Source organism: Watersipora subatra, chromosome 1 (genome assembly GCF_963576615.1).
Source record: "Watersipora subatra chromosome 1, tzWatSuba1.1, whole genome shotgun sequence".
Classification (NCBI taxonomy): Eukaryota; Metazoa; Bryozoa; class Gymnolaemata; order Cheilostomatida; family Watersiporidae; genus Watersipora; species Watersipora subatra.
In genome coordinates, this window is record NC_088708.1 from 34,587,729 (window position 1) to 34,610,778 (window position 23,050).

The 23,050-nt window shown below is 31.4% G+C and overlaps 1 protein-coding gene across 1 annotated transcript in view; it reads right to left on the reverse strand.

The window, feature by feature from the left end:
* The window catches only part of LOC137400751 (tudor domain-containing protein 7B-like), a 67,462-nt gene that overhangs the window by 13,825 nt on the left and 30,587 nt on the right, over positions 1-23,050 (reverse strand). The window contains exons 10-15 of the mRNA XM_068087090.1: positions 22,127-22,337; positions 21,685-21,915; positions 9,260-9,357; positions 8,055-8,219; positions 4,456-4,557; positions 2,306-2,410 (exon numbers count right to left, since the gene is read on the reverse strand). Coding sequence (XP_067943191.1) covers positions 2,306-2,410; positions 4,456-4,557; positions 8,055-8,219; positions 9,260-9,357; positions 21,685-21,915; positions 22,127-22,337 — 912 coding nt within the window. The remainder of the gene's footprint in view (positions 1-2,305; positions 2,411-4,455; positions 4,558-8,054; positions 8,220-9,259; positions 9,358-21,684; positions 21,916-22,126; positions 22,338-23,050) is intronic.

Below are 23,050 nucleotides of genomic sequence, written 5' to 3' on the forward strand. Positions count from 1 at the left end.
TTAAGATGTATGCTAATAATAAAAGTATTAAGAAGTATGCTATTAATAAAAGTATTAAGAAGTATGCTATTAATAAAAGTATTAAGATGTATGCTATTAATAAAAGTATTAAAAAGTATGCTAATAATAAAAGTATTAAGAAGTATGCTATTAATAAAAGTATTAAGAAGTATGCTATTAATAAAAGTATTAAGAAGTATGCTATTAATAAAAGTATTAAGAAGTATGCTATTAATAAAAGTATTAAGAAGTATGCTATTAATAAAAGTATTAAGAAGTATGCTATTAATAAAAGTATTAAAAAGTATGCTATTAATAAAAGTATTAAGAAGTATGCTATTAATAAAAGTATTAAGAAGTATGCTATTAATAAAAGTATTAAGAAGTATGCTATTAATAAAAGTATTAAGATGTATGTTATTAATAAAAGTATTAAAAAGTATGCTATTAATAAAAGTATTAAGAAGTATGCTAATAATAAAAGTATTAAGAAGTATGCTATTAATAAAAGTATTAAGATGTATGCTAATAATAAAAGTATTAAGAAGTATGCTATTAATAAAAGTATTAAGAAGTATGCTATTAATAAAAGTATTAAGAAGTATGCTATTAATAAAAGTATTAAGAAGTATGCTATTAATAAAAGTATTAAGATGTATGTTATTAATAAAAGTATTAAAAAGTATGCTATTAATAAAAGTATTAAGAAGTATGCTAATAATAAAAGTATTAAGAAGTATGCTATTAATAAAAGTATTAAGATGTATGCTAATAATAAAAGTATTAAGAAGTATGCTATTAATAAAAGTATTAAGAAGTATGCTATTAATAAAAGTATTAAGATGTATGCTAATAATAAAAGTATTAAGAAGTATGCTATTAATAAAAGTATTAAGAAGTATGTTATTAATAAAAGTATTAAAAAGTATGCTATTAATAAAAGTATTAAGAAGTATGCTAATAATAAAAGTATTAAGAAGTATGCTATTAATAAAAGTATTAAGATGTATGCTAATAATAAAAGTATTAAGAAGTATGCTATTAATAAAAGTATTAAGATGTATGCTATTAATAAAAGTATTAAGATGTATGCTAATAATAAAAGTATTAAGAAGTATGCTATTAATAAAAGTATTAAGAAGTGTGCTATTAATAAAAGTATTAAGAAGTATGCTATTAATAAAAGTATTAAGAAGTATGCTATTAATAAAAGTATTAAGATGTATGCTATTAATAAAAGTATTAAGAAGTATGCTATTAATAAAAGTATTAAAAAGTATGCTAATAATAAAAGTATTAAGAAGTATGCTATTAATAAAAGTATTAAAAAGTATGCTATTAATAAAAGTATTAAGAAGTATGCTATTAATAAAAGTATTAAGAAGTATGCTATTAATAAAAGTATTAAGATGCTAAAACTACTCACAACTAAGTACATAGATAACTCACCTCAGTACAATGATTACTCACTTCAGTACACTAACAACTCACCTCAGTACACTGACAACTCACCTCAGTACACTAACAACTCACCCCAGTACACTAATAACTCACCCGAGTACACTAACAACTCACCTCAGTACACTAACAGCTCACCTCAGTACGCTAACAATTCACCTTAGTACACTAACAACTCAACTCAGTACACAAACAACTAATCTCAGTACACTAACAACTCACTTCAGTACACTAACAACTCATCTCAGTACACTGACAACTCACCTCAGTACAAATAACAACTCCCCTTAGTACACTAACAATTCATCTCAGTACACTGACAACTCACCTCAGTACACTAACAACTCATCTCAGTACACTAACAACTCATCTCAGTACACTAACAATTCATCTCAGTACACTGACAACTCACCTCAGTACACTAACAACTCATCTCAGTACACTAACAACTCATCTCAGTACACTAACAATTCATCTCAGTACACTAACAACTCACCTCAGTACACTAACAACTCCCCTCAGTACACTAACAATTCATCTCAGTACACTGACAACTCACCTTAGTACACTAACAACTCACCTTAGTACAGTAACAACTCATCTCAGAACACTAACAACTCATCTCAGTACACTGACAACTCACCTTAGTACACTAACAACTCACCTTAGTACACTAACAATTCATCTCAGTACACTGACAACTCACCTCAGTACACTAACAACTCATATCAGCACACTAACAACTCACCTCAGTACACTAACAATTCATCTCAGTACACTAACAACTCACCTCAGTACACTAACAACTCCCCTCAGTATACTGATAAAGCCTCACTGGTGGACTAACCTGAGCGATGAGTGTTTTATCTTCAGTCAATTCCTCGAGCCTAGACAATAACCTGTCATTGTCTTCCTTCACTTGGTCCATTCCATACAGAGCACATAATCGCGTCTGGAATACCAGTTTTACATCTGTTATTTCAAAAAGCAACAAGATTATGATTAGTTTTACGATTATTTGCGTAAAAGGCTTGTTAGTGCAGAAGTGATGATAACTCCGTACTATAAGATACCAAAATGCAGGGGTGTCATAGTCAAATGGATAGATGGTCAAATAAATAATTTCACTACAAAAAATCGACTGAAAAAATGTTCATTAAAAATGTAAAATTATGGCATATAGCCAAGTGAACCAAATGAACCCTACTAAAAACCTAACAAATATGATCAGATACGTGAAGCAATGTTTTGCAATGGCTCTGCCAGTACAAAAGACAAATGCTCTTTAGGAAAATCTCCATAACATGAACATTGAATGAAAGAAGCCAGCCAGTATTATTTGAGGAACCATCGGTGGGTCTATATTTTCTCTTTTAGCCGATGTAGGCTACATTTGCTTCAAGGAAGTGAACACTAATAGCAATTTTCCCACACAGTTTTTTCACTACCCTCTGTGAACATGTAGTCTGACTCCCACTTTATTTGAAGCACCAAATCGAAGCGTTATCTCGCATTTTGCCAATTTTCATGTGTAACTAAAAACTAACTCGACGGTTGTTGTGACAACTGCTGTGCAAAGCTTTACTGTAACAATAACTATAACTATATCCAAAGCTAGGGTTAGAGGTCGGAATAAAGAACAGCATGATACGAAGCTGCAACTCATGACATTCAGCCTGGTAGTCCAAAACCCCTACACCAACTCTAATCAGCAACCTTCTAAATAATTGTGCAAATTCGCTGCGCTTCATCGGCACACCTGATGCTCTCTCACATCACTCTAGACTACCAGGGTACTAGTGTCTCACGGCACACTCGACTACCAGTGTACTAGTGTCTCACAGCACACTAGACTACCAGGGTACTCGTGTGTCTCAGCACACTAGACTACCAGGGTACTCGTGTCTCACAGCACACTAGACTACCAGGGTACTAGTGTCTCACAGCACACTAGTCTACCAGGGTACTAGTGTCTCACAGCCCATTAGACTACCAGGGTACTAGTGTCTCACAGCACACTAGACTACCAGGGTACTAGTGTCTCACAGCCCATTAGACTACCAGGGTACTAGTGTCTCACAGCACACTAGACTACCAGGGTACTCGTGTCTCACAGCACTCTAGACTACCAGAGTACTAGTGTCTCACAGCACACTAGACTACCAGGGTACTAGTGTCTCACAGCACACTAGACTACCAGGGTACTAGTGTCTCACAGCACACTAGACTACCAGGGTACTAGTGTCTCACAGCACACTAGACTACCAGGGTACTCGTGTGTCACAGCACACTAGATTGCCAGGGTACTAGTGTCTCACAGCCCACTACACTACCAGGGTACTAGTGTCTCACAGCACACTAGACTATCAGGGTACTAGTGTGTCACAGCACACTAGACTGTCAGGGTACTAGTGAATATTGAAATGAAGCAGACCAAATGGTGCAGTACAAAGTATTGTGAAAAATGTAATATTGCCACACTTGTGGGGTGCCTGCTTGCTGCAGTTAGAGGGTTGGTCTAATAATGCCTTGACATCATTTCATGGGCCGTGGAAAACCTAGGAGAGCTCGCCTTGCACATAATTATGTCAAATAGATCTAGCCGTAAAGAGACTAAAATAACAACAATGGTTTTAACCATGAACATACTGGCAAAGCATTGTGGGATTTGTAGCTGTTAGCAGCACAGTACACACTGCGGACCAGCTCTAATGCACAATCGACATGTCCTCGCAGACCAACTATAGTTACATTGTAGGTAAAGTTTTGCTTGTGGGCTTGTGTTTGACACTTGAATCATAATGGATTCGATTATATTGTATGTTTGATGAGTTCTCACAACGCCAACAAAGCTTTACAATGACCCAATTCAAGCATTACTAATTCATTCTAAGTCATTCAAGAATATCTCCTATACCTTCAAACCTACAACGAGGCAAATTATTTTCTAAGTAGTTGGTAGATTGAGAATTGGCTTGAGTGAAAGCTAAAAAAGACCTGGTAGGGTATCTGGATGTGTTGCTCCCTGATGATTGAATACAGGTGCTCTCGACACACGCAGTGCTGGAAGCCATAGTCAACAAACTCACAATCAACAGTCTGTAACAGAAAGTATGGCCTTTAAAACTGCTGGCATGTAGTTAACATCAAAATATGAACATTAATTGAATGATTGCTCCTATAGCACAATAAAATGTGTACATTAATTAAACGATTGCTCCTCTTATAGCACAATAAAATATGTAAATTAATTAAATGATTGCTCCTACTATCGTACAGTAAAATATGTACATTAATTAAATGATTGCTCCTCCTTTAGCACAATAAAATGTGTACACTAATTAAATGATTGCTCCTACTTTAGCACAATAAAACCCGGTTACTTTTGTGTTTCCTCATGCATGATGAAATATATTCCGAGTCAATAGACTCCAACAGTTTGATGTTAATAGACTCCATCAGTTTGATGTTAATAGACTCCAACAGTTTGATGTTAATAGACTCCAACAGTTTGATGTTAATAGTCTCCATCACTTTGATGTTAATAGACTCCAACAGTTTGATGTTAATAGACTCCAACAGTTTGATGTTAAAGATGTGGTTGCGTCAAAAAATTCGATTTAATGAAATTAGGACCCAAAAAAGGCTAAAACATCAGCTACAATTTGATGCCATTTTTGTCTTTGTAGACCAACCCTGTCCAGAGATATATGCGTTTGAATGAGGCCCTCTTTGAAAAAGCTCACGTTCCAGCGGGTGCTTCTTTCGTGACGTCACTAGTGATACATCTCAAAAGAAACCACGAGTGATAAATATACGGTCGCTTCATTAGCCAATCATCAGCGCGAAATTTTTATATAGGCCGTAATAAATTTTATCACTCGTAAGACGCGTTGGTTGTGATCTCAAATTTAGGAATTTTACTCTATTATTAAATCGCATGGACATCGATATTTACTAAATTAATTAACATCGTTACTGTAATGAATTACTCGATCGACACGTTCTATTGGCGAACAACATACGTTGTAATTGTAAAAATTGCTGTAAAGTTACTGCGAAGGTGACTCCGAGTTATTTTGGCATCAGGTAGTTAAAGTTCTACGGAGGAAGATCGGAGAATGGAGGTAAATTTATCTTTTACTTTGAGTCTCCTATAGAGTTTCCTGTTGAGTTTACATTCAGATTATATTTCCCTGTTTGAGGCTAAAATTTAATTTCCTGCGCGTGCGAGATACGTATGTACAGTGAGTTCTTGACGGCTTCTTTTTAATCTTTAGCATCTAGCAATACAATGGCTTAGATTGATGAATATACTAAAGGTAATATTTTAGTACTCATAAATACATGTACTAATTAATAAAATTATAACTTTTTGCTATCACTAATCATCGTTTTATGTTTTTTATCGGTTCACCTAGCTACATTTGCTTCAAATTTTCTGTGGCAGTTTTATTTAGTAAATTAGATTTATGATTGGACTTTAGATGTTCGCTTTTCACTTGTAGAAAGTGAAGAAAATCGATTGATCAATGCAAATCTTTAACTTCCGGAACCAAAGCTTCGAATCGTTGGCTTGGCGTACTTGTGCCTTTGTTAAACGTTTATTCGTTTTTAAAATTACACTCGCAATCTATCAAACTCCCAATTTGAAAGCTTTCAGTAGATACGCTTTAAAATGACATATCTATGAATGACATATATTTATTGCATTTATTTTACTGATTACAGGATGTTTATGTCGTCCCACCAGCCGAAGCAGCTTTGTCAGTGTGGAATCTGCCATAAAGGAGAAAGAGAGACTTGAATGTGTGCTGCATAAACCATGATGTTTTGTTTGAGTTTGTTGCAGTAGATGAATTGGTCTTATTGTATCAGCTAAAACTATGTGAGTGGCCACAACTTGATGAATATTTTTAATAAAAGCTTTATGCCGAGATGAAAATCTTTTGCTTGTAAAAATTATATAATAAAATTGTATTGTTGAAGATAATGCAAAACATGATTTGCAGAATATTGTAGTGAATTGGATACGGTATATGGATGTCCGCAGAACTAGAGAATGTGAGTTCAAATCCAGTTTGCAGCAGACTTCTCATCCTTAAAACTCTATCCCTATGTACATTCTTTTCAAAGACACAGCTTCCTTATTTTACTTACGGTAGTAAGAAACTAGTTTTCGGTGTGAGCAATGATATACAGCCCCGCCCCAAGGATAGGCGACGGACATAATGTGGGCGGGGCTTTTGGGAGGCTGTATATCGTTAGTGTTGGTAGCGGCGGAACTGTGCTGATACAAAGACCTTATTCTACATAGTTTGCTTGACAGAATTACCGTAGACCGGTAGAATTGGTAGCCGATACTCAAAATGTTTACACAGCATTTGGAGAAAGGGAGTAAGACAAATTTTCAATTTTCATTATTTGAAGCCTTTGAAACATTCATAATAATGTATCTGTAGCAGGGTTTAAAATTTTATTCTAACCAACATCAGCAAATACAAAATAAAATATATGCCAATAGAGCGGCGTAGGACTAGACTTTTATCGCAAATAGCCGATGTGAATATGAGATATATTGACAGATAAATCACGCATGACATCAATTTGGGCAAGTCTGGGCATGTTTTTTTGGCCTGAGCGTTTTTACAGCAATCAGATTTTTTTGATTTTAATCTTCAAATATCTTGGCAATGAGATCGCCTAACACAAAAAACAACATATCAACTGATAAAGAAAAAAAATGCTTTCTTTTAAGATCAACTCAAATTTGACGCAACCACATCTTTAATAGAATCCGTCAGTTTGATGTTAATAGACTCCATCAGTTTGATGTTAATAGAATCCATCAGTTTGATGTTAATAGACTCAACAGTTTGATGTTAATAGACTCCTACATTTTGATGTTAATAGACTCCAACAGTTTGATGTTAATAGACTCAACAGTTTGATGTTAATAGTCTCCTAGAGTTTGATGTTAATAGACTCCAACAGTTTGATATTAATAGACTCAACAGTTTGATGTTAATAGACTCCAACAGTTTGATGTTAATAGTCTCTATCAGTTTGGTGTTAATAGACTCCAACAGTTTGATGTTAATAGACTCCATCAGGTTGATGTTAATAGACTCCAACAGTTTGATGTTAATAGACTCCATCAGTTTGGTGTTAATAGACTAAGCAGCTTGATGTTAATAGTCTCCATCAGTTTGATTTTAATAGACTCAACAGTTTGATGTTAATAGACTCCATCAGTTTGGTGTTAATAGACTAAACAGCTTGATGTTAATTCAACCAACATTTCATCATTACTTGGATATTGGAAGCAACATGAATGTATGAAAATAGTAACAAGTTAAGATTGACCTATTTTAATAGCATTTAGGTTTGATTCTATTAGAAGTCAAATAAAACAGCAGTTTTACTGATATCCTAATTATTCCGCAGAAGAGTGGATTGGGCTGATAAACAACTTCTATTATAAATAAAGGTTCCTACCGTAACTTACACCTAAGATTAATAAAAATTTCTGCGATTGGTGGTTGCACAATAATTTACACGAATAATGTAAGACATTCTTTGATTGCGTCACTTACTTTAGAGTCAAATAGTTCAGTCGCTCGCACTCTATAATAGCCTGGTTCGTCATCCTCATCAAATACAACCCTGGCTATGTATAAGTGACCTATGACCAAGAGTGACACTGGCTTTTGGCTACTGTAGACTTCAGGCCCTTCTTCTTGAAACTTTGCAAAGTCATCCTTGGCAGTAAATAGAACGGAAAGAGCGTGAGAGCAAACTGGCTGCGACGTTAGATGAGCGATATATTGACAGTCTTAAAGCACATAAACTACATAATTTTTTTATTATATAGTTCAATACATCAGAGTCTTGGCTTTCGAATGAGCCTGTATTCAATACACAACGAATAATAGAACTATGAAAAACGGGGTGTCAAAAGTACGCCCGCCCTGCAATATAAAAACACTCAGCTGCGGTTCCCACAATGTGATGTCATAATTCTCATTTAGCCTTAGGTCGTCGATCCCTTTCGCTGCCATTGAGGCTGCGTTTTTCTGTGACAATCGGTGCTGTTAAACCCGGAGAGCGCTAATAATAAACTAAGATTCTAGATAATCAACAATGCCCGGGGATATGCTAACGCCCACCCGACCAATACAAACACATGTTCTGGGCTAATTAATTATGCTTCAATAAATGTACTGTCATTGATAAAGGTAATGAAATCACATCAATTAAATTATGACATGCGGTTGCGTGGCCCTTGGACTAAATGTCAATCGCACTTTCGCTAGATCACGCAATGCTTGAAATTAATTAGTCTCAGACGTCACCCTCAAAATCACATTAAAAATAAAGAATAGTGCATAATATCATCAAGAAAATATAGTATGGTTCTTGGAGTCTGAGGTACTTATCATAGAAATAATATGTACATGGAGAACTACTGACACTGATTCCTTTGTCATCTTCATTCGTTCTCTGGAGTCGTCCTACCTTCGCCTGCCACTAGCGCCATTATCGTAGTTGATAAATAAGCGGTAAGAGCACACAACAACGAATATGAGAATTGTGACGTCACAATTTTCGAGACTATGCCAGTAAACTTTTTAGCGATAGAGCTGTGAGGAAATCCTATAAACACCAACCAATGTCTGTCTTACCATGGCAAACAATAACTCATTCGAAAGCCAAGACTCTGATGTATTGAAATATACAATAAAAAAATTATGTAATTTATGTGCTTTAAAAAAGAGGCATAATAAAGCGAAAAACTTACAGACGAGGTGTCCTTGATGCGGACGTAGAGTAAGGATGGGGTTAGAATGTAAGTGATTATCACAGTCCAATATTCTGAATTGGGAAGGGCAGCTTGAGCTAAACAAAGGTAAAAGGGTAGACTTTCTAAACAGAGAAAGGGTAAAGAGAAAACAGAGAAGTGGTAAAATGATATCGGCTAAAGTAAAAGTACCTATGAAACAAAATGTCTTCTCTGACTTGCAGCTGTCCAACTATAGGTGTTAGAAAAGGTGGTTCTACATATTATCATATTCTCTCATGGTATGTATATATCTCTTATCATATTCTCTCATGCTATGTATATATCTCTTATCATATTCTCTCATGCTATGTATATATCTCATATCATATTCTCTCATGCTGTGTATATATCTCTTATCATATTCTCTCATGCTGTGTATATATCTCTTATCATATTCTCTCATGCTATGTATATATCTCTTATCATATTCTCTCATGTTATGTATATATCTCATATCATATTCTCTCATGCTGTGTATATATCTCTTATCATATTCTCTCATGCTGTGTATATATCTCTTATCATATTCTCTCATGCTATGTATATATCTCATATCATATTCTCTCATGCTGTGTATATATCTCTTATCATATTCTCTCATGCTGTGTATATATCTCTTATCATATTCTCTCATGCTGTGTATATATCTCTTATCATATTCTCTCATGCTATGTATATATCTCTTATCATATTCTCTCATGCTATGTATATATCTCATATCATATTCTCTCATGCTGTGTATATATCTCTTATCATATTCTCTCATGCTGTGTATATATCTCTTATCATATTCTCTCATGCTATGTATATATCTCTTATCATATTCTCTCATGCTATGTATATATCTCATATCATATTCTCTCATGCTGTGTATATATCTCTTATCATATTCTCTCATGCTATGTATATATCTCTTATCATATTCTCTCATGCTGTGTATATATCTCTTATCATATTCTCTCATGCTATGTATATATCTCTTATCATATTCTCTCATGCTATGTATATATCTCATATCATATTCTCTCATGCTGTGTATATATCTCTTATCATATTCTCTCATGCTGTGTATATATCTCTTATCATATTCTCTCATGCTATGTATATATCTCTTATCATATTCTCTCATGCTATGTATATATCTCATATCATATTCTCTCATGCTGTGTATATATCTCTTATCATATTCTCTCATGCTGTGTATATATCTCTTATCATATTCTCTCATGCTGTGTATATATATCTTATCATATTCTCTCATGTTATGTATATATATCTTATCATATTCTCTCATGCTGTGTATATATCTCTTATCATATTCTCTCATGCTGTGTATATATCTCTTATCATATTCTCTCATGGTATGTATATATATCTTATCATATTCTCTCATGCTATGTATATATATCTTATCATATTCTCTCATGCTATGTATATATATCTTATCATATTCTCTCATGCTATGTATATATCTCTTATCATATTCTCTCATGCTATGTATATATCTCATATCATATTCTCTCATGCTGTGTATATATCTCTTATCATATTCTCTCATGCTGTGTATATATATCTTATCATATTCTCTCATGCTATGTATATATCTCATATCATATTCTCTCATGCTGTGTATATATCTCTTATCATATTCTCTCATGCTGTGTATATATCTCTTATCATATTCTCTCATGCTGTGTATATATCTCTTATCATATTCTCTCATGCTATGTATATATCTCTTATCATATTCTCTCATGCTATGTATATATCTCATATCATATTCTCTCATGCTGTGTATATATCTCTTATCATATTCTCTCATGCTGTGTATATATATCTTATCATATTCTCTCATGTTATGTATATATATCTTATCATATTCTCTCATGCTGTGTATATATCTCTTATCATATTCTCTCATGCTGTGTATATATCTCTTATCATATTCTCTCATGGTATGTATATATATCTTATCATATTCTCTCATGCTATGTATATATATCTTATCATATTCTCTCATGCTATGTATATATATCTTATCATATTCTCTCATGGTATGTATATATCTCTTATCATATTCTCTCATGCTATGTATATATCTCATATCATATTCTCTCATGCTATGTATATATCTCTTATCATATTCTCTCATGCTATGTATACATCTCTTATCATATTCTCTCATGCTATGTATATATCTCATATCATATTCTCTCATGCTGTGTATATATCTCTTATCATATTCTCTCATGCTGTGTATATATCTCTTATCATATTCTCTCATGCTGTGTATATATCTCTTATCATATTCTCTCATGCTGTGTATATATCTCTTATCATATTCTCTCATGTTATGTATATATATCTTATCATATTCTCTCATGCTATGTATATATATCTTATCATATTCTCTCATGCTGTGTATATATATCTTATCATATTCTCTCATGCTGTGTATATATCTCTTATCATATTCTCTCATGCTATGTATATATCTCTTATCATATTCTCTCATGCTGTGTATATATCTCTTATCATATTCTCTCATGTTATGTATATATATCTTATCATATTCTCTCATGCTGTGTATATATCTCTTATCATATTCTCTCATGCTGTGTATATATCTCTTATCATATTCTCTCATGCTATGTATATATCTCTTATCATATTCTCTCATGCTATGTATATATCTCATATCATATTCTCTCATGCTGTGTATATATCTCTTATCATATTCTCTCATGCTGTGTATATATCTCTTATCATATTCTCTCATGCTGTGTATATATATCTTATCATATTCTCTCATGTTATGTATATATATCTTATCATATTCTCTCATGCTGTGTATATATCTCTTATCATATTCTCTCATGTTATGTATATATATCTTATCATATTCTCTCATGCTATGTATATATATCTTATCATATTCTCTCATGCTATGTATATATATCTTATCATATTCTCTCATGCTATGTATATATCTCTTATCATATTCTCTCATGCTATGTATATATCTCATATCATATTCTCTCATGCTGTGTATATATCTCTTATCATATTCTCTCATGCTGTGTATATATCTCTTATCATATTCTCTCATGCTGTGTATATATCTCTTATCATATTCTCTCATGTTATGTATATATATCTTATCATATTCTCTCATGCTATGTATATATTTCTTATCATATTCTCTCATGTTATGTATATATCTCTTATCATATTCTCTCATGCTATGTATATATCTCATATCATATTCTCTCATGCTGTGTATATATCTCTTATCATATTCTCTCATGTTATGTATATATCTCTTATCATATTCTCTCATGCTATGTATATATCTCATATCATATTCTCTCATGCTATGTATATATCTCTTATCATATTCTCTCATGCTATGTATATATCTCATATCATATTCTCTCATGCTATGTATATATCTCTTATCATATTCTCTCATGCTATGTATATATCTCATACCATATTCTCTCATGCTATGTATATATCTCTTATCATATTCTCTCATGCTATGTATATATCTCTTATCATATTCTCTCATGCTATGTATATATCTCATACCATATTCTCTCATGCTATGTATATACCTCTTATCATATTCTCTCATGCTATGTATATATCTCATACCATATTCTCTCATGCTATGTATATATCTCATACCATATTCTCTCATGTTATGTATATATCTCTTATCATATTCTCTCATGCTATGTATATATCTCATACCATATTCTCTCATGCTATGTATATATCTCTTATCATATTCTCTCATGCTATGTATATATCTCTTATCATATTCTCTCATGTTATGTATATATCTCATATCATATTCTCTCATGCTATGTATATATCTCTTATCATATTCTCTCATGCTATGTATATATCTCATACCATATTCTCTCATGCTATGTATATACCTCTTATCATATTCTCTCATGCTATGTATATATCTCATACCATATTCTCTCATGCTATGTATATATCTCATACCATATTCTCTCATGCTATGTATATATCTCTTATCATATTCTCTCATGCTATGTATATATCTCATACCATATTCTCTCATGCTATGTATATACCTCTTATCATATTCTCTCATGCTATGTATATATCTCATACCATATTCTCTCATGCTATGTATATATCTCATACCATATTCTCTCATGTTATGTATATATCTCTTATCATATTCTCTCATGCTATGTATATATCTCATACCATATTCTCTCATGCTATGTATATATCTCTTATCATATTCTCTCATGCTATGTATATATCTCTTATCATATTCTCTCATGCTATGTATATATCTCATACCATATTCTCTCATGCTATGTATATATCTCTTATCATATTCTCTCATGCTATGTATATATCTCATACCATATTCTCTCATGCTATGTATATATCTCATACCATATTCTCTCATGTTATGTATATATCTCTTATTATATTCTCTCATGCTATGTATATATCTCATACCATATTCTCTCATGCTATGTATATATCTCTTATCATATTCTCTCATGCTATGTATATATCTCATACCGTATTCTCTCATGCTGTGTATATATCTCTTATCATATTCTCTCATGCTATGTATATATCTCTTATCATATTCTCTCATGGTATGTATATATCTCTTATCATATTCTCTCATGCTATGTATATATCTCATATCATATTCTCTCATGCTATGTATATATCTCTTATCATATTCTCTCATGCTGTGTATATATCTCTTATCATATTCTCTCATGCTATGTATATATCTCTTATCATATTCTCTCATGCTATGTATATATCTCTTATCATATTCTCTCATGCTATGTATATATCTCTTATCATATTCTCTCATGCTATGTATATATCTCTTATCATATTCTCTCATGTTATGTATATATCTCATATCATATTCTCTCATGCTATGTATATATCTCTTATCATATTCTCTCATGCTATGTATATATCTCATACCATATTCTCTCATGCTATGTATATATCTCTTATCATATTCTCTCATGCTATGTATATATCTCATACCATATTCTCTCATGCTATGTATATATCTCATACCATATTCTCTCATGTTATGTATATATCTCTTATCATATTCTCTCATGCTATGTATATATCTCATACCATATTCTCTCATGCTATGTATATATCTCTTATCATATTCTCTCATGCTATGTATATATCTCATACCATATTCTCTCATGCTATGTATATACCTCTTATCATATTCTCTCATGCTATGTATATATCTCATACCATATTCTCTCATGCTATGTATATATCTCATACCATATTCTCTCATGTTATGTATATATCTCTTATCATATTCTCTCATGCTATGTATATATCTCATACCATATTCTCTCATGCTATGTATATATCTCTTATCATATTCTCTCATGCTATGTATATATCTCTTATCATATTCTCTCATGCTATGTATATATCTCATACCATATTCTCTCATGCTATGTATATACCTCTTATCATATTCTCTCATGCTATGTATATATCTCATACCATATTCTCTCATGCTATGTATATACCTCTTATCATATTCTCTCATGCTATGTATATATCTCATACCATATTCTCTCATGCTATGTATATATCTCATACCATATTCTCTCATGTTATGTATATATCTCTTATCATATTCTCTCATGCTATGTATATATCTCATACCATATTCTCTCATGCTATGTATATATCTCTTATCATATTCTCTCATGCTATGTATATATCTCATACCGTATTCTCTCATGCTGTGTATATATCTCTTATCATATTCTCTCATGCTATGTATATATCTCTTATCATATTCTCTCATGGTATGTATATATCTCTTATCATATTCTCTCATGCTATGTATATATCTCATATCATATTCTCTCATGCTATGTATATATCTCTTATCATATTCTCTCATGCTATGTATATATCTCATACCATATTCTCTCATGCTATGTATATACCTCTTATCATATTCTCTCATGCTATGTATATATCTCATACCATATTCTCTCATGCTATGTATATATCTCTTATCATATTCTCTCATGCTATGTATATATCTCATACCGTATTCTCTCATGCTGTGTATATATCTCTTATCATATTCTCTCATGCTATGTATATATCTCTTATCATATTCTCTCATGGTATGTATATATCTCATACCATATTCTCTCATGCTATGTATATATCTCTTATCATATTCTCTCATGCTATGTATATATCTCATACCGTATTCTCTCATGCTGTGTATATATCTCTTATCATATTCTCTCATGCTATGTATATATCTCTTATCATATTCTCTCATGCTATGTATATATCTCTTATCATATTCTCTCATGCTATGTATATATCTCTTATCATATTCTCTCATGGTATGTATATATCTCTTATCATATTCTCTCATGGTATGTATATATCTCTTATCATATTCTCTCATGCTATGTATATATCTCTTATCATATTCTCTCATGGTATGTATATATCTCTTATCATATTCTCTCATGCTATGTATATATCTCATATCATATTCTCTCATGCTATGTATATATCTCTTATCATATTCTCTCATGCTATGTATATATCTCTTATCATATTCTCTCATGCTATGTATATATATCTTATCATATTCTCTCATGCTGTGTATATATATCTTATCATATTCTCTCATGCTATGTATATATCTCTTATCATATTCTCTCATGCTATGTATATATCTCATATCATATTCTCTCATGTTATGTATATATATCTTATCATATTCTCTCATGCTATGTATATATCTCATATCATATTCTCTCATGTTATGTATATATCTCTTATCATATTCTCTCATGCTATGTATATATCTCTTATCATATTCTCTCATGGTATGTATATATCTCTTATCATATTCTCTCATGCTATGTATATATCTCATATCATATTCTCTCATGCTATGTATATATCTCTTATCATATTCTCTCATGCTATGTATATATCTCTTATCATATTCTCTCATGCTATGTATATATATCTTATCATATTCTCTCATGCTATGTATATATATCTTATCATATTCTCTCATGCTATGTATATATCTCATATCATATTCTCTCATGTTATGTATATATATCTTATCATATTCTCTCATGCTATGTATATATCTCATATCATATTCTCTCATGCTATGTATATATCTCTTATCATATTCTCTCATGTTATGTATATATCTCTTATCATATTCTCTCATGTTATGTATATATATCTTATCATATTCTCTCATGCTATGTATATATCTCTTATCATATTCTCTCATGTTATGTATATATCTCTTATCATATTCTCTCATGCTATGTATATATCTCATACCATATTCTCTCATGCTATGTATATATCTCTTATCATATTCTCTCATGCTATGTATATATCTCTTATCATATTCTCTCATGCTATGTATATATCTCATACCATATTCTCTCATGCTATGTATATATCTCATATCATATCCTCTCATGCTATGTATATATCTCTTATCATATTCTCTCATGCTATGTATATATCTCTTATCATATTCTCTCATGCTATGTATATATCTCATACCATATTCTCTCATGCTATGTATATATCTCATATCATATCCTCTCATGCTATGTATATATCTCTTATCATATTCTCTCATGCTATGTATATACCTCTTATCATATTCTCTCATGCTATGTATATATCTCTTATCATATTCTCTCATGCTATGTATATATCTCTTATCATATTCTCTCATGCTATGTATATATCTCATACCATATTCTCTCATGCTATGTATATATCTCTTATCATATTCTCTCATGCTATGTATATATCTCTTATCATATTCTCTCATGCTATGTATATATCTCTTATCATATTCTCTCATGCTATGTATATATCTCTTATCATATTCTCTCATGCTATGTATATATCTCTTATCATATTCTCTCATGCTATGTATATATCTCTTATCATATTCTCTCATGGTATGTATATATCTCATATCATATTCTCTCATGCTGTGTATATATCTCTTATCATATTCTCTCATGCTATGTATATATCTCTTATCATATTCTCTCATGCTATGTATATATATCTTATCATATTCTCTCATGCTATGTATATATCTCTTATCATATTCTCTCATGCTATGTATATATCTCATATCATATTCTCTCATGCTGTGTATATATCTCTTATCATATTCTCTCATGCTATGTATATATCTCTTATCATATTCTCTCATGCTATGTATATATATCTTATCATATTCTCTCATGCTATGTATATATATCATACCATATTCTCTCATGTTATGTATATATCTCTTATCATATTCTCTCATGCTATGTATATATCTCTTATCATATTCTCTCATGCTATGTATATATCTCTTATCATATTCTCTCATGCTATGTATATATCTCTTATCATATTCTCTCATGCTATGTATATATCTCTTATCATATTCTCTCATGCTATGTATATATCTCTTATCATATTCTCTCATGGTATGTATATATCTCATATCATATTCTCTCATGCTGTGTATATATCTCTTATCATATTCTCTCATGCTATGTATATATCTCTTATCATATTCTCTCATGCTATGTATATATATCTTATCATATTCTCTCATGCTATGTATATATCTCTTATCATATTCTCTCATGCTATGTATATATCTCATATCATATTCTCTCATGCTATGTATATATCTCATACCATATTCTCTCATGCTATGTATATATCTCTTATCATATTCTCTCATGCTGTGTATATATCTCTTATCATATTCTCTCATGCTGTGTATATATCTCTTATCATATTCTCTCATGCTGTGTATATATCTCTTATCATATTCTCTCATGCTGTGTATATATCTCTTATCATATTCTCTCATGCTGTGTATATATCTCTTATCATATTCTCTCATGCTGTGTATATATATCTTATCATATTCTCTCATGCTATGTATATATCTCTTATCATATTCTCTCATGCTATGTATATATCTCATATCATATTCTCTCATGCTATGTATATATCTCATACCATATTCTCTCATGCTATGTATATATCTCATACCATATTCTCTCATGCTATGTATATATCTCTTATCATATTCTCTCATGCTGTGTATATATCTCTTATCATATTCTCTCATGCTGTGTATATATCTCTTATCATATTCTCTCATGCTGTGTATATATCTCATACCATATTCTCTCATGCTATGTATATATCTCTTATCATATTCTCTCATGCTATGTATATATCTCATACCGTATTCTCTCATGCTGTGTATATATCTCTTATCATATTCTCTCATGCTATGTATATATCTCTTATCATATTCTCTCATGGTATGTATATATCTCTTATCATATTCTCTCATGGTATGTATATATCTCATATCATATTCTCTCATGCTATGTATATATCTCTTATCATATTCTCTCATGCTGTGTATATATCTCTTATCATATTCTCTCATGCTATGTATATATCTCTTATCATATTCTCTCATGCTGTGTATATATCTCTTATCATATTCTCTCATGCTATGTATATATCTCTTATCATATTCTCTCATGCTATGTATATATCTCTTATCATATTCTCTCATGCTATGTATATATCTCTTATCATATTCTCTCATGGTATGTATATATCTCTTATCATATTCTCTCATGGTATGTATATATCTCTTATCATATTCTCTCATGCTATGTATATATCTCTTATCATATTCTCTCATGGTATGTATATATCTCTTATCATATTCTCTCATGCTATGTATATATCTCATATCATATTCTCTCATGCTATGTATATATCTCTTATCATATTCTCTCATGCTATGTATATATCTCTTATCATATTCTCTCATGCTATGTATATATATCTTATCATATTCTCTCATGCTGTGTATATATATCTTATCATATTCTCTCATGCTATGTATATATCTCTTATCATATTCTCTCATGCTATGTATATATCTCATATCATATTCTCTCATGTTATGTATATATATCTTATCATATTCTCTCATGCTATGTATATATCTCATATCATATTCTCTCATGGTATGTATATATCTCATATCATATTCTCTCATGCTATGTATATATCTCTTATCATATTCTCTCATGTTATGTATATATCTCTTATCATATTCTCTCATGTTATGTATATATATCTTATCATATTCTCTCATGCTATGTATATATCTCTTATCATATTCTCTCATGTTATGTATATATCTCTTATCATATTCTCTCATGCTATGTATATATCTCATACCATATTCTCTCATGCTATGTATATATCTCTTATCATATTCTCTCATGCTATGTATATATCTCTTATCATATTCTCTCATGCTATGTATATATCTCATACCATATTCTCTCATGCTATGTATATATCTCATATCATATCCTCTCATGCTATGTATATATCTCTTATCATATTCTCTCATGCTATGTATATATCTCTTATCATATTCTCTCATGCTATGTATATATCTCATACCGTATTCTCTCATGCTATGTATATATCTCATATCATATCCTCTCATGCTATGTATATATCTCTTATCATATTCTCTCATGCTATGTATATACCTCTTATCATATTCTCTCATGCTATGTATATATCTCTTATCATATTCTCTCATGCTATGTATATATCTCTTATCATATTCTCTCATGCTATGTATATATCTCATACCATATTCTCTCATGCTATGTATATATCTCTTATCATATTCTCTCATGCTATGTATATATCTCTTATCATATTCTCTCATGCTATGTATATATCTCTTATCATATTCTCTCATGCTATGTATATATCTCTTATCATATTCTCTCATGCTATGTATATATCTCTTATCATATTCTCTCATGCTATGTATATATCTCTTATCATATTCTCTCATGGTATGTATATATCTCATATCATATTCTCTCATGCTGTGTATATATCTCTTATCATATTCTCTCATGCTATGTATATATCTCTTATCATATTCTCTCATGCTATGTATATATATCTTATCATATTCTCTCATGCTATGTATATATCTCTTATCATATTCTCTCATGCTATGTATATATCTCATATCATATTCTCTCATGCTGTGTATATATCTCTTATCATATTCTCTCATGCTATGTATATATCTCTTATCATATTCTCTCATGCTATGTATATATATCTTATCATATTCTCTCATGCTATGTATATATATCATACCATATTCTCTCATGTTATGTATATATCTCTTATCATATTCTCTCATGCTATGTATATATCTCTTATCATATTCTCTCATGCTATGTATATATCTCTTATCATATTCTCTCATGCTATGTATATATCTCTTATCATATTCTCTCATGCTATGTATATATCTCTTATCATATTCTCTCATGCTATGTATATATCTCTTATCATATTCTCTCATGGTATGTATATATCTCATATCATATTCTCTCATGCTGTGTATATATCTCTTATCATATTCTCTCATGCTATGTATATATCTCTTATCATATTCTCTCATGCTATGTATATATATCTTATCATATTCTCTCATGCTATGTATATATCTCTTATCATATTCTCTCATGCTATGTATATATCTCATATCATATTCTCTCATGCTATGTATATATCTCATACCATATTCTCTCATGCTATGTATATATCTCTTATCATATTCTCTCATGCTGTGTATATATCTCTTATCATATTCTCTCATGCTGTGTATATATCTCTTATCATATTCTCTCATGCTGTGTATATATCTCTTATCATATTCTCTCATGCTGTGTATATATCTCTTATCATATTCTCTCATGCTGTGTATATATCTCTTATCATATTCTCTCATGCTGTGTATATATATCTTATCATATTCTCTCATGCTATGTATATATCTCTTATCATATTCTCTCATGCTATGTATATATCTCATATCATATTCTCTCATGCTATGTATATATCTCATACCATATTCTCTCATGCTATGTATATATCTCATACCATATTCTCTCATGCTATGTATATATCTCTTATCATATTCTCTCATGCTGTGTATATATCTCTTATCATATTCTCTCATGCTGTGTATATATCTCTTATCATATTCTCTCATGCTGTGTATATATCTCATACCGTATTCTTGAATTACACATCTAATGAATCTATTAACACATTTTTTATGATTTATGTTGAAAAGAAAATTCATCTTGTTTTGATGAAAAAGTAAAAACAAAATGGTCACTAACAGGGTCTGGAGGGGGATAACTGAGAGGGAGTAGCGCCAACATCCGCAGTAATTGGTGCAGGTGCTCGAATTGGGGAAATGATTGTTGTTGTTTGTATCTTGTTGGTTGAATAATCCTGACCAATTGGTGCCACGCCATCCTCCCAATGAGCCAGGCCGAGTGAGACTAGCTTAGAGTTAATAGATGTTGTAGGCTCACTGGTGTTCCGAAGAATCACAAAGCTGATGCCACCTTCAAACACAAAACAGTTTATTAGCTACAGCGCTGATAGTTTATTCATATACAAGCTATAGATGAGTATTCAACTACTCTGGTTGGCGTCTAATAAATTACCCATGTTTAGACAATTTAAACCATACGCATTCAGACCATATAATGTATAGAAAGACCAAAGATGCAATGTATAATATGTAAACTCAAATGCTATTTTGTTATTCCCCACCTTCTATCGACTGACAGGTAAGTTCAAGTTGTACTTCTTCGGTGAGGTCACGGAGCTCTCTGGCAAGGGCTGATGGGCTGTTTGTGACAATGCCAAACAGCTGCACTGCAATAGCCTGTGCTGGAAAACCCGTAAACTGTTGTGCAAGAGGCTGGATCTCGTTAAGGGATCTTAATTCTGAATTACCGAAATCCAGGTAGAAAAGCTTGGCCTATAAATGGAATCGAGTTGAGTTCAGCATCAAAGTCCAATAAAATATCGCTAGCATACAATACATATATACATAAATGTATATATGTATTATATCAGGAGGATTAAATGTCACATCTAGTTATGCGTAGCTATACAGCAGAGAATAGGTAGACAAATCCATTTTATAGGAGTTTATACAAGCCGAAACAGAGAAATGCTAAATGGATTGTGAAAAGAAACTGTACACAAAGACAACCATGTTGCCTTATCAAATTCCACAACGTTCACCAACACAACTAGAAAACTAAACATAGGCCACAGTAATTCCACAACGTTCACCAACACAACTAGAAAACTAAACATAGACCACAGTAACTCCACAACGTTCACCAACACAACTAGAAAACTAAACATAGGCCACAGTAATTCCACAACGCTCACCAACACAACTAGAAAACTAAACATAGGTCACAGTAATTCCACAACGTTAAGCAACACAAATAAAAAACTAAACATAGGCCACAGTAATTCCACAACGTTCACCAACACAACTAGAAAACTAAACATAGGCCACAGTAATTCCACAACGCTCACCAACACAACTAGAAAACTAAAAATAGGCCACAGTAATTCCACAACGTTTACCAACACAACTAGAAAACTAAACAAAGGCCACAGTAATTCCACAACGTTCACCAACACAACTAGAAAACTAAACATAGGCCACAGTAA